General features: G+C 39.3%; 1 protein-coding gene across 4 annotated transcripts in view; it reads right to left on the bottom strand.

Moving 5' to 3' along the window:
* Positions 1-13,831, bottom strand: part of CNTN2 (contactin 2) — a 91,836-nt gene that overhangs the window by 48,707 nt on the left and 29,298 nt on the right. For all 4 annotated transcript variants that reach the window (XM_042465223.1, XM_042465222.1, XM_042465224.1 and 1 more), the window contains exon 2: positions 8,503-8,585. In XM_042465223.1, the coding sequence (XP_042321157.1) occupies positions 8,503-8,557 (55 nt within the window). In that variant the 5' untranslated portion in view covers positions 8,558-8,585. The remainder of the gene's footprint in view (positions 1-8,502; positions 8,586-13,831) is intronic.

Raw genomic sequence — 13,831 nt, forward strand, 5'->3', positions numbered from 1 at the left:
TATTCAGTGTACTTCTCTGTCTTTGAGATTAACAGAGTAAGCACCTTACACTGAAATTCCATCACCCTTAAAGCATCCCTCTGAATTATGCAGAATAGCCAAGTGACATGTTGCCCAGATGGCAAGTCCTCCCTCATAGATGGTACATACATCTTTAAATTTGCAGAAACAAAAGAAATCAGCTGCCACTTCCCACTCTGCTCATCCCCAGATTATTTGACTTGACAGGACCTGTCTCTCAACATCCATACTTTTCACCAAATACAGTAGATCTGCCAGACTCGTGATCTTCAGATCCACGAATCTGACCACCTGAAGATTGCCACACCCCATATTATTCAGTAGTAGCATTGTGAATGCAGACATGCTGAATAGCAATAGCAAGCACATTTCTATACCACTTATCAATGCACTTAAGCACTAAGCAGTTTACAATGTGTAAGCTGAAGCATTTGCATTCACATTGCTGCCACCATTTAATAATATGAGACTTGATTATCCACAGTTTTTGGCACCCCTGTGTGTGCAGGAAGCAACTCCCCGCAGATCTGAAGGGCTCATTTTAACTTACTGTATGTAAGTTATCTATTCTGATGAACGAAAGCCCCCTAATTTAGCTGAAGGTGAAGACAGAGATATAAAAAAAGTGCTTAGAGCATCTTTCTCAGTTGTGGGTGTTTCCAGTTAGGGATTTGTAAGTAAAATCATGGATGTAATGTGTATGCCAATAAACCTAATAATGCTAATTCATTGGTCACTCTTCCTTCCCTACTAAACCCATTGCTTTAGGCATGCTATTCGTGTATTTCTTTATCTAATTTATATCTTTTGTCCTGGCTCCAAATTCAAGGCAGCTTACAGCAAATGCTATTCACTTTTATTTCTTTAAAGCAAGGCTGGGAAGCATATACAAGCCTGCCCGAGTTTTAACGTCTTCTGGGAAAGGCCTTCTCTTGGTCCCACCAGCACTGTCAAGTTTTGGGAAGATACAGGATATAACTTTCTTAGTGACTGCTGGAGATGGTGGGATTTCCTCTCACAGGAGGCCCAGCTGGTCTCTTCTCTCCTCTCCACCTTTATTTTTAGGCAGGCCTTCAACTTATATAGCAGAATGGGATTCTACTGGAGTTGTATTTTGATTTTTTAAAATTATGTTTTAAATGTGTTTTAAATTGTTTAGCTTTGTGTTTTCAGTTAGCATTGTTTGTTTAATTATTTTTAAACTTTTGTACTAATAGTTTTTAGCGCTCTCTCTTTCTCTCTCTGTGCCTTCAAGCTGCTTATCAACTTATGGTGACCCCACAAATTTCATAGGTTTTTCTTAGGCAAGAAAACTTCAGAGGTGGTTTTGCAAGTTCCTTCCTCTGAAATATAGCCTATATAGCCTGGTATTCACTAGCATACCTTGTGTTTAACTGGATGTAAGCTGCCTTTGATATCATGCATGGAGAAAGGTGGCATATAAATCAAAGTAATAAATTGGTGTCCAGAGGCTTTTTTACTGCAATGCCCATCATCCCTCACCACTGCTACGCTGGCTAGAGGTGTTAGGAATTGCAGCCTAAGAACATTTGCAGAGCTATAGTCCATTCCTTCTCCAGAGCAACATCAACATTAATGGCTTTGTCCATAATCACATCTGTAGAGACAAAAGCCAGTATACAACCAACCAGGGAACTGGGTTGCCAGTAAACCCCTCTGTTTCTCACACACCAGTCCCTTATGTCACATGTTCAAAGATGGGTTGTAATGTGGAGTGAGAGTTAATTGTTCAAAGATGTGTGTGCGCATGTACTTTCAAGTTGCCTTGATAGTGAAATCATATTGCGTGTGGTGGGTATTACTTCAAAGCCCTAAATCAGTTTGGGATCTCCTTTTATATGAACCTGTTCATCCTTAAAATCAGCTGTTGTGCCCTTCCTGCATCTATTATCACCTTCAGAAGTACACTGGAAAGCTATCTTTTACATGGAACTCCCTGTTCCAAGAGCTAGATCATCCTGTTCTTCAGCCATATCCTGCTTGTAATTGAAGATCTTTATTTTCAAACAAGCATTTGACTACATTGTTACTTAAATTTATTGACTGATTGCCAGTTTGGGATTTGCATTTTTGTATTTTTCTATCAGTTTTTTTTTTAACTTTATTGCACTTTTGTGTTTGATGTAAATGAATTTGATTTTTCTTTTTTTTTTATTTATTAAAAGGAACATATCCTTTTTGGGGAGAGAGAATTTAGGGTACAGATTTCTGAAATAATAAATAACAACTAACATATCACTCATGTCTCCTTCCTTGCATAATACTATATGACCCTGCTTAAAATATGTTGCTCTTATGAGAATAATATTTTATGCAAGAGCGACTTCCAGCTGGGGAAAGACCAGCAGGACAAAAGCACTCAGGCTCACCAGCCTCTTGAACTGGAGAGATCTTGTTTCATCTCTGGGCTACTGCCTTTTAGGTTATGCACAAGAAGGGGTGTCTGTGCATTAGAGCCCAAACCCCAGTATAGCAGCTGCTTCAACATTAGCCAATTAGAGATAGCATTCACCACCAGCAGCAGCCAGACTCCATATTAAACCAGTTTATTCATTAAGTACATTCAGCAGTGATTAGATTATACCCTGTGTTGTTAAAACATAAGGAATTTTATTCTCTGGCTTCTGGAAGAAAGGATTTTTCCTTACTGGTGCAAGCTTCATAGTATTGCTGCTGGACAAGTATATCAGTGTGAAACAGTACCAGTGTTAACATTGGAGGAGACCATTAGCAGAATAGATCAAATATATTTTGCAACTTGAGGCAAGGAATAAAACATGTCCCTCTGTCATTTCATGTACAAAAAACCACATGGATTGCCAGTTGACTCTTTCTTCTAAGTTGGCATCCACCACTGCACCTCCAAGGCAGCAAACTGGTTTAGGCAACGTGGAGCAAGTTGCAAGGCATCTGATTCTTTCTTCTAGCATCTTGCTGCTGCTTTTTGGTATCTGAGGCACCTGTCTCAAGGAAAGGCTGGGCCCAAACATCAGACCAAAGGTGAGGCCTGGCATATTGAATGTTCTACAGACTTCCTGACTCTTGACAGTGCTATTCCTGTTTGCAAAATCCATTTTAGGAGATATTTAATTTTATAAAAACATAAAAGAAAACATGTAAAATAAACTCTGTGTGATGGTAATCATTATGTGCATTTTTAATAATAATAAAATTTATTTATATACCACTTTTACAAAAGATCAAAGCGGTTTACATAGAATTAAAACCAATTACAAACATATCATAAAATTACATTTTATGATATGTTTGTAATTGGTTTTAATTCTATGTAAACTGTTTTTACATTTTTAAAAACAGGTAGGGAACTTTTATTTCCTTGGATGTTTATGTTACATCAGCTGCACAGGCAAGAGATATAATTGCATGCGCACATAATGCACAAAATACTTTGCACATCCTGCCAACATGCTCTGGCCTCTCATATGTTCAGCCTCCCATACATATCTTAACATGCTGTTTGAAATTTTCCCACTGTATTTGCTGAACACGAGGGATCACTTGGGGGTTGGAGGTGAAAGCTTCTCCCATCTTTTTCTTTCCCCATTCCTACAAACAATGAAGCGAAGCAGCTATCTTGGATGCATTGAGTTTACTGTGGGTCACTGGATGGGGTCAGAGCCAAGAACAGCTAGTGGTTCCCATGGAAGTGGGACGATGAATCCAGGTTTTCTCCTGAAGTTTAAAGGAGATGTCCAATGTGCTGAAATCCTAGTCACCTAGTAGATTCAGAACCTTGGACAGGTCCTTGGAAATCTGAGTCACCAGCTTGCTGACTTGGGAGCCACCAGCTACCTTTGGTCAACATCTCTGTCTTTCTTGGTATTTGGGTGCAGTTTTAGGTTCAGGCATTCAAAATGGCAGCAATAACATCAAGATTGCTGAGTGTGTGCATTTATCTGTACACAGGTAAGAAAAGAAATTGGTTGGCTATGTGGAATACACACAAATGGCAATAAGAGCCCTTATGCACAGCACCAGCTTCTAGCTTCTCTCCCTTTTTGTATTTTGGCAACAAATACCTGTCAATGCATCACTTGTGCCAATCATAAAACACTGCAGGATTAATTAAAATAATGGCAAAACCTTCTGCTCCCCGTTAAGCCTGGAAAGAGGAGTGCTTATCCTGTCTCAGCTGGAAATGGCTTTGTCCTTGACACTGATGCGGCAACATCACAATAAGGATGCAATATTGGCTTAAGAAGATTGTCATCTGCTAATGACATTCCAATAGCTAAAAGCAGATGTACTTAAGGCTCAGAGTCATGGCGAGGAGAGGAGAGTCACTGGGAGTACTCAGCACTCAATAAATAATTCATACTAATTGCAAGATAGTTTGTGTTCAGAAGCCCTATTTGTTAATCCTCAGTTTTTGGTTTCAAATATGAGGGAATATGTTAAAGAGACAGAAGCAAAATCTGTGTAACCTCCCATTTTAATTTCACACCAGTTCTATGTATACCTTGGTTGCATCCCCTGTTGCCTTTCTTGTGTGTCCCTGTGATGATTAGGGACTACAGCTGTCAAATATTGATAATTCAGAATGCAAAAGTTCAGTCTGGATGTAATGCCATTTTGATTGTGTGACAAGATGCACAGAGATCTAACAGGAGGGCACTTTATCTTTCAGAAAGAATTTGTAATAGATCTTTACTGCTAAGGGAACAAATGTGGAGGCAAGGTGAACTCTCATGGCACTGATATACAATACTCAGTATTTGCCACATGCTCTACCTGTTCCCCAATTGGTTTGGGACTGTGCTTCAATCCAAAGGGGGCAAAATATTTGGATAATTTAACAATCTCCAAATATCGGTTGGCATTCAGCAAAGGCTGGTTCAATGTAATTCCTTCAGCTATGCTAGATGGATTTTTCTATTGAATTCAATATAAGGATAGAATTTGTCCATGTGGAGAGTGCCAACCAGAATCCATATCTCACATTTTTCTTTATTGTATATTTTATAAGAATGATAGACTACAATTAATTACTCCTTTATTAAACAGACATCCAGGCAGAACTTCTGAGTGGTACCTGAAGTTTTTATTGGCAGATGAGGACAAAAAGATCACAGAGGAAGTTGCAAAGTTTATTTTCTCTGCTATAAAAGTTTGTAAAGTCATGTGCTATAAAGGCGAGTAGTGAGGTCTTCTCCTGGCTGAAACACTTATGGAAAATTGGGGTGGGTTGGATTATGAAGTGGGGAGTCTGTTAACAAAACCCCTGTTATAATATATTTTACATGTTCGTTTATATGCTGTGTATGTACTATCCTTGCTGTTATTTAATATGTTGCTGTTGTTGTTGCTTTTATACTGCCTATGGTTTGTTAACTGAAATAAAGGCATTTATTCATTCATTCAATAACCAATCTCCATTGTTTAGAGGTACAGTAATCCAATCTGAGGAAGTAGAACTGTAGCTCTGAGAAAGCAATTTGGAACAATCTTCCTTTCAAAGGAAAGATACATCACTTACATTTGACTTGCTCAACTGAATGACCAACATATATGAACTACAACTCCAATGATATACATCACCATAGGTGCATGGCCTGGGGATGCTGGGAGTTGTAATCTGACACACTGGGAATTCAAAAGCTGGCAAAGTCTGATTCTACAGCCACACAACTCCTCCATATCGCTGTTGCTTCCCAACTCTGGGAATTTAGGAATTGTAAGAAGAGAAGAGTGTTGTTGTTTTATAGACTTCATTATTCAGGCTTGTGTAAAGCTCCAAGTCAGGAATGGCAATAAGCAGAATAAATGCAGCCACTGCACAATTTGATTTAAAGCTGCATCAGCAGAAACTTCATATGAATCCAGGGAAGTAGTCACTGCTTAAATTTACAATCTTTTGTCCTCTCAGATGAGAGCAGAGGGCTTTACTTTTACATAAACATATTTCGGATTGTGCTGTAAGGCTGTAGTCCTATGACACTGATGTGGATACAAGCCCCACAGAAGACAGTACAATGTAAGCCTGACTAAACAGACATAAGAGTGCCCTGCATGAGTGTCAGTCTTTACCAGAATTTTGACATATGAAGGGAAAGAGAGGCATGTTCTCCCAAAAGAAAAAAGAAAATCAGAACACCTCTAAAGAGAAGTTTCTAAAGAAGTGGACAATGCTTCAGTTAGCATCAACTTGGAGAGCTTTCTGAGATTGCTGTTCTTTCAGAGCTATTTCCAAGGGGCTACACAGACCACCCCTTCCTGGCTGAATAGGGGCTGTGGAAACCTCACACCACAGCCTCGATCCAGCCTCTGGAGGGCGAAAAAAGGAGCTGCAAAAAGCAGCCCCTTTTTGCCTCCTCCAAAGGGTGTCATAGCCGCCGCGGCACAGCTGTATGGTGTCCCTTCAGTGCTGTGTCATCTGGCTGCAGCGCTGGAGGTGCGTCATGATGGCATGCACCATCTGGAGTGGCACGTGCCATCATGGTGCCCTGGGGCAGAGTTATGGCTTGTGTCATCAGGACACTGGACACTGCACCCTGAGTCCACCCACAGGTCGGCCTTTCAGGCAAGTCTGGGTAGCCCCTAAGTTTCCTTGAACAATGATCTTACACATGGTTTATCCAAAAAAAAAAAAATCTTCTTACTGCATTAGACAAGAGCTTTAATCCTCTCATGAAAGCTGGCTGGCATTGTACAGCAAGACAGAGATGTGAAGGAAGTTTCCTGAGGTTAGCTAGAGTTGAGCAACAATTCTTTTATTCTGAACACTGTGGAACAGGTAATCAAGAAAAGTCAGTCCCAGTTTATACTACCATTCATCCCCTATTTTCCCAACTGTGGTAGCCATTTGTTTGTTTAGGCAAGCAAATGAAGCTCATTGATTCTCTGAATGTCGTGAAATACTAATTTTCCTCTCAGAAAAGGTGGCTTTGAGTTGGGACCCAAAATTATTGGAACATTAATAAAATTATACTATAAACCTCAAATCAAAGCAAAACTACAATTTGGGGATGCAGTTATAATCATGCTATTCCCCCTGGTTCCTTGTTCAGACCCATGCTGCAAAATTTTCAGCCCCCAGCCATCATTACACTAATCTTTTAAGTCATATGTTAGCAGCCATTAGAAAATTCTCCTATAGGGCTTTGTAGACAACTTATTTCTTATGGTCTCTACTTGAATGGTCAGGGGGAAAAAAGAAAGCTTCTATATTCAGCTGGTTAACAGGAAACCCCAGCATTGCCTTGATGTCACCAACATATGTGGGTCAGACCAGTTTCTTACACAGGCTAATTGCCTCCTGATCTAGGCCAGCCACCTTCCCAAGAGACCCAGAGAACATTAAAAGGTAATTAGATATTTATAAAGGACATGGAAGTAGCCTCTCCCCAAGATGATGAATTAGTTCTAAGGCATTATCTAATTCTCAGCCACCTGAAATGAAAAGCTGTCCCACTGAGAGATCAACCTTTTAAAATGCAGTCTGAGTTACCCAAGAACTAGCAATAGTTTGGATTGAATAGAAAAGGGCGATTATTGTATGCAATGAAAGGCCAAAAATACCACCAATAAGGGGAGATTACCACAGGAACCACATTAATGATGGTGACATAAGAGGAGTCTTTGTGTAAAAGGACCCAAACACATATACATGTATTATGTGAAAAGACTCAGAATGCCTTTATTTACTATCTTGACATTAGTGCAACCATATATCCTTGCTGGGGATGGATGAATCTGTCAGTTTCATTTTCTTCCTCATTCAGTTTAAAACCACTCAAGTTCTTTATGTCAGATTTATTAAGAAATACAAAATTTGGAATGTTCTTATCAAAAACCAACCAACCAAAATGATCAAACATTTAGCCAAATGAAACAGGAATTGTTATTCCTCATATGAAAGAGAATCTGTACTTTCTACATTTAGCAATTAATGATGAAGAGCTTTCCAGGAAAAGAAAAAAAAAAGAGGTGGAAACCACAGTCAAAACAAACATGGCAGAATGCCAGAGCTATCTGAAAGCTTTGTGCCAAGACAGGTAGGTAAATCTATTGGTTTTTGTTTCTCTTACAAGTGTTCTTCTTTAAACCTCAAGTTCTTTCTCTTAAAATTTCTGTTAAACTTATTTTAAAAACTGCTAAGTTTGAGAACTAGTTATATATTTTAATAGTCCCAAACAAAATTCTCACCCATCCCTAATAATTATCCATCAGTGCTATAAACATAACAGTCATGTAACAATCACAATGCAAACATGAATAAGCTACATTAAAATTATATGATCTATGTGGTAAACATATGGGACTCATGTTAGCTGAGCTATGCAATATGCGAATCATATGCTCCAGATAATTTCATGTTCTGAATTTTGAATGAAGGGTACAAATAGCTTTGTTAACATTGCTGGCACAAATTCAGTCGGTTTCCATGCTCAATCAAAAATCTAGAAGTGGCCCTTGAGCCAAAATGAAGGAAACTCTTACCTGTACAAGAGATGATAGCTAATGAAAGGAAGACAAGCTCCATGGAGGCTCCCATTGTAGGCTTCAGAGCATATATTACAGACCTGCAAACAGAGTGGATGAGAAGAATATTCTAGAAAGACATAGAAAAATGTATTCACAATTTCTGAGAAGATATCAGCACAATACTAAATTTATATGCTTCTTATCAGCTCTATTTGTTATCTGGTATCACTTCCAGGTGGGGTCCCTAAAAGAAACAGATAATGGTAAGAAACAAGAAATTTGTGGTATAGTGATTTGCATGTTGGCGCATCCTCTGACTTATGACTCTGGAGACCAGGGCTCTAATTCCCAGTCGGCCATGGAAATCCACTGGGTGATCTTGGGTGAGTCACACTCTCTCAGCTTGAGAGGAAGGCAAAGGCAAGCCCCCTCTGAACAAATTCTGCCAAGAAAACCCCTTGAGAGGTTCACCTTGGTGTCATTGTAAGTTGGAAATGACTTGAAGGCACACAGCAAAAACAACAATAACATGACAAAATGTATGAGTAACAATTCCTCATCAAAACCTCTTTACCACATTTGAACATTTTTGCTCAAGGGAGTGGCTGCTAGTTGCTTCCATATCAGTGAGGAAATGAATTCAGTCCACATTTTATTCTGAATTTCAAAAGAGCTTTTCCAAGATGATGAATCTATTTGGAAGAAAACTGTTCAGCACTTTTAAATGCCCTGGTGGCGCAGTGGTTAAATGCCTGTACTGCAGCCATTCACTCAAAACCACAAGGTTGCGAGTTCAAGACCAGAAAAAGGGCCCAAGCTCGACTCAGGCTTGCATCCGTCCGAGGAGGTCGCTAAAATGAGTACCCAGACTGTTGGGGCAAATTAGCTTACTTGCTAATTAGCTTACTTGCTGTTCACCGCTATGATCTTTGGAATAGCGGTATATAAATAAAACAAATTATTATTATTATTAACTTTTGGGCTAAAATTCAGAGATGACTGACTGCACTGCTGAGATGGAAGACACCAACCACCACTTTTTCAAAGCATATTACAAAAATATTTATACACTCACAATCAATCACAAAGACAAAAAACAATGAAAAAAGTGAGACAGAAAAAAGTTTAAGCAGGGTCATAGTTTTAATGTTTCCAAGCCATATTATTTCAGTTACTAACTTCGGCTTAGCCCTTCCATTATGCTCAGTCACACTCCATAGGCACATGTCCAATTTACTAATACAACCACAGAAAGAAAATATGCAAGTATATCACAGTGAACACAGCTACTAATTATGGAGCTTATCGCATGAACTTTAAAACCGACTGCAGCAGGGACACAGGATGGAGGCAGGGATTATTGCATGCTAAATCGCTGCTTAATCGCTGACCGCCATCAGCCCAAGACCCAGCCATGCTCCAACAGCGCTTTTTAGAATCCAGAAAGCTTCCAACTTCGAAAAAAGTGCTGGTGGAGTGCGGCTGGGACCCAGGTTGGACCCGGGCTGATGGCGGCTGGCGAACAGGTGGAGATTAAACATGCGATAATTCCCACCTCCGTGTCCCGGCTGCAGCCTGGGAGGCTTGAGCTGGATTTAAGGTTCATGCGATAAGCTCCAAAGAAGCTACTTTTCACAAAGTCCTTTTATTCACCCCAGCCTCTCTTTTCGCTTTTGTCCTGTGTGTACCTGGATGTTCCTTAGGGACATCAGCATAGGGAGGTTGGGGAAGGAAGGCTTGAGAATATGTGTAGTGTTTTGCAATGTGTCTGCATCAAATAGTGCAATAAAGCTAAGCTAGGAGAAAAATGGAATTGTACTATAGCTGAACACACTGTACATGTGTGTGTGTGCTTAAAACAGGCAGCTGCTTCCAGAGTGTTTTACTTACGGTAGTATGCACAGACAGCAAAATAGAGAGAAAGGGGAAAAGAAGTAAGCTGTCTCACCCCAGCAAGTTAAAAAAGCAAAAATCTAAAAGGCTTACTACTAAAGCTGAAATCATAGGAAAGCGGGGGCTGGAGAAAGGGGGAATATTAATCTCAGGATGCATTTTAGAGAAAGCCTTCAAGTGATTTATAGAATGTTCATGGTGGTTTTGTTTACTATTGTAAAGCTCACCTGGCCTGGTTGTTCATCTTACACATGTATGTTGTTAGTTTTGGATAAAAGTTTGCTGAAACATGCTGAACTGCTTTTCTTTGTTCTGATGCAGGACTCTATCTCTATTCTTTCCATGTTATCTCTGCTTCTAGGTCTGCTGCTTGGTCTATCAGTGTTTTGATTGTGCCTCTTTTTTGTCCATTAGCAACCAACAATACACATGGAAATCACTCCTGCCTTTCCAGATCACACAATATATATAGCCAAGTCCTTTAGAGGCAAACATTCTCTGAAGATGCCAGCCACAGATGCTGGCAAAATGTCAGGAAGAAACTCTGCTAGAACATGGCCACATAGCCCGAAAAACCCACAAAAAACTATGGATGCTGGCCATGAAAGCCTTCGACTTCCAGGAACATATCTCTTTTTTTAAATTGGGGTATAGTTTTTAATCAGCAATCCCATGTGATATATCTATTACTCTATTATTATTATTACTAATATTCCCTCAAATTACCCCTCTCCCTAAGTCTTACTGCATATTCACAATGGCTGAGATCCCACTTTAGGTTTACATTATGTCCTTTTGCTGAATTATGTATTATTGGAGCTGCACTGCCATTGTGCTGAATTAAAATATTCTGTAATGCAACCAAGAAATCAAAGGTACAAATGAATGCACAACCAAATGCACACAAACATTCACATGCATCCAGGTGCCATGACACCATATACACTACTCAGCTTCCACATAACTGAACTCAATGTGGCCATTCTTTATCATGTAGAAAAGTCTAATAACTTCTTTAGCGAACCTTCCACATGTGTAAGATTCCAACAGGATTCTACTCAGTGTATCCTCCATTAGCAGATTTCAACAGCATATTTATTGCATGAATATATTTCAGAAACATATTCATATGCTGATCATAACTTTCACCTTTTGATTCTTATCCTTAGTGATGGAGAGCAATTTCCCAAAATGAGAGTGTTGTCAGGAGTGAGAGGTACTAGGGAAATAGCTCTAAACATGTACATGTGCCTCAGTTGTGTCGTGTGTGTGTGTGTGTGTGTGTGTGTGTGTGTGTGTACAGGGTGGTGATGGCCTGCACTGGGTGACATCCCAGAAGGGAGGTGACACCTGGTCAGCCCCCACAACACCATCCCCCATGGTCCACCTGCTGCTTGCATTGCTCCTTCCCCTGGGTGTGTGTGCCACTCTGTCCCCTCTGTGTTGCTGTTAAGGAATGACTGTAATCTAGTTGGATCATTTACTTTTCTCAACAGACATGTTAAGGTTAATACTTTTTCATTACTTTTCATAGCTTTCCAATCTATTCTCCCTGAGGGGTGGATCCATCTGCTTCCATTTATGTGGCCAGACAATCTTGTAGCCATATAACAAGACCTTTCTAAGATACGATGGTCCATTCTTAACATCATAAGAGAAGGAGCAAAAACTTCAGATCCTTTTTGACAGGTCACTTCAAATGACATTTCAATATTTTCCCACATTTAAATATGCCCAAGCAACTGGACTAAAAGCTGTGCATGCTTTCAACCCTTACAAGAAAGAAAAGCCTCTTTCAAATCTATGCAGAGTGCACTGTCAACAGATATTGGTCCTGTAAATATGGATTACTTCTTCGATATATGGTAATAGCAACAAGAATATTGTTTACTCAATCTTGGAAATGGACTGAAGCACTGACAATGGAAGAATGGATTGTTAAAGTTGCTGAGCCAGCCCAAATGGCCAAATTTAATGTGGTTTCTAAATGACAAGTCAACTGAAGACTTTTTGAAAGATTGGAAACTGTTTGTGCACATTTTGAGCAATAAGAAATCTAATCCTGTAATCATTTATAGTTATGGTTTTTAGTAACTGCAGCAGGATTATTCAATTGGATTAGTAATGGTAAAATATTATTTTTCTTTTCATTACAGTCATGGGGGGGGTGTTAGAGAACTATTATCTATTAGTTATGTGTCTTCCCTCTACCCTTTTTGTCTCTTTATTGTCTCTGAATGCTTTGCTTCTGAATTAAATATTTCATGTTAGAAATTAACACACACACAAATATTAGTCCTGGAAAATATGTGGCAAAAATAAAGGCCTGTTACAGACAGCCAAAATAAAGCTGCTTCGAGTCACAGTGGAGGTATGGTGTTTCAATGATGCATGCGTCCTAAGAGTCCAGAAGTCGCACCAAAGCCATGCTCCAGACTAAGCATGAGCAGAAAAACTTTACTTCTAACAGAATAAACTATCAAACCATCAGCACTATGCTATAAATACAAGATACACAGAAAAGAGAAGGGGGAAGGGGATTCAGAAAAACATTTAAACATGTTTTAATATTTAAAACATTTAAACATGTTTTAATATTTAAAACATTTAAACTCATATACTGTCATCAGAAATACTGATATAGTGGATACAAATACAGAACAAGCAACTAGCATACCCCTTGAGCCTTATGTGCGAAGACATTAAATTTGCATTTATTCTCTGGGCCTTTGTTGCTGCGTCTACCATGCATACCTGGCAAGAAACGCTTGCTGAGTCAGCACTGTTTGGCACTAGGTTTCCCACCTGCATGCATAGCATTTCCTCACTCAGCAGTTTTTTTCTCACATGAGTAAAGCTAAGCAAAATAATTGTCATACTGAGAAAAACAGATGTGAAAGTGAAAGTCAGAGAAAAGCACAATTGTGGGGTTCAGATTTTTCTTGTATGATCTTGAACATGTCAATTTTCAGAACTCCCAGTTCTAAATGTTATGCTACTTCTGTCAAGAGTCAGAATAAAAACCAATGACTCTTCCCGTGTATTTAAGGTCCAAAACACACTGCAGAAATAATCCAGTTTGAGACCACTTCAACTGTCCTGGGTCAATGCTAGGTAATTCTGAGAGCTGTAATTTTGTAAGACATTTAGCTTTCTCTGTCAGAGACCTCTACTAAACTACAATCGTCAGGATTCCATAACGTTGAGCCAGGGGCAGTTAAAGTGATCTCAAACTGAATTATTTCTGCAGTGTGTTTTGGACCTAAGTGATTCTCATAGTCTTGTGCATTTTTATACACATTTTCTGAATGTATATTCAGAACCCTGTGTATAAATCAGTACTGAACCAGGAACAAAAAGACAAGGAATTAGTTCCTTCATCATTTCTGTTCAGTGCGTTCACATTCAACATCATTGGTTTACTTAGTTGAAAGATAATACCAGAGAGTGA

The sequence above is a fragment of the Sceloporus undulatus genome, chromosome 4 (genome assembly GCF_019175285.1).
Source record: "Sceloporus undulatus isolate JIND9_A2432 ecotype Alabama chromosome 4, SceUnd_v1.1, whole genome shotgun sequence".
Taxonomy (NCBI): domain Eukaryota; kingdom Metazoa; phylum Chordata; class Lepidosauria; order Squamata; family Phrynosomatidae; genus Sceloporus; species Sceloporus undulatus.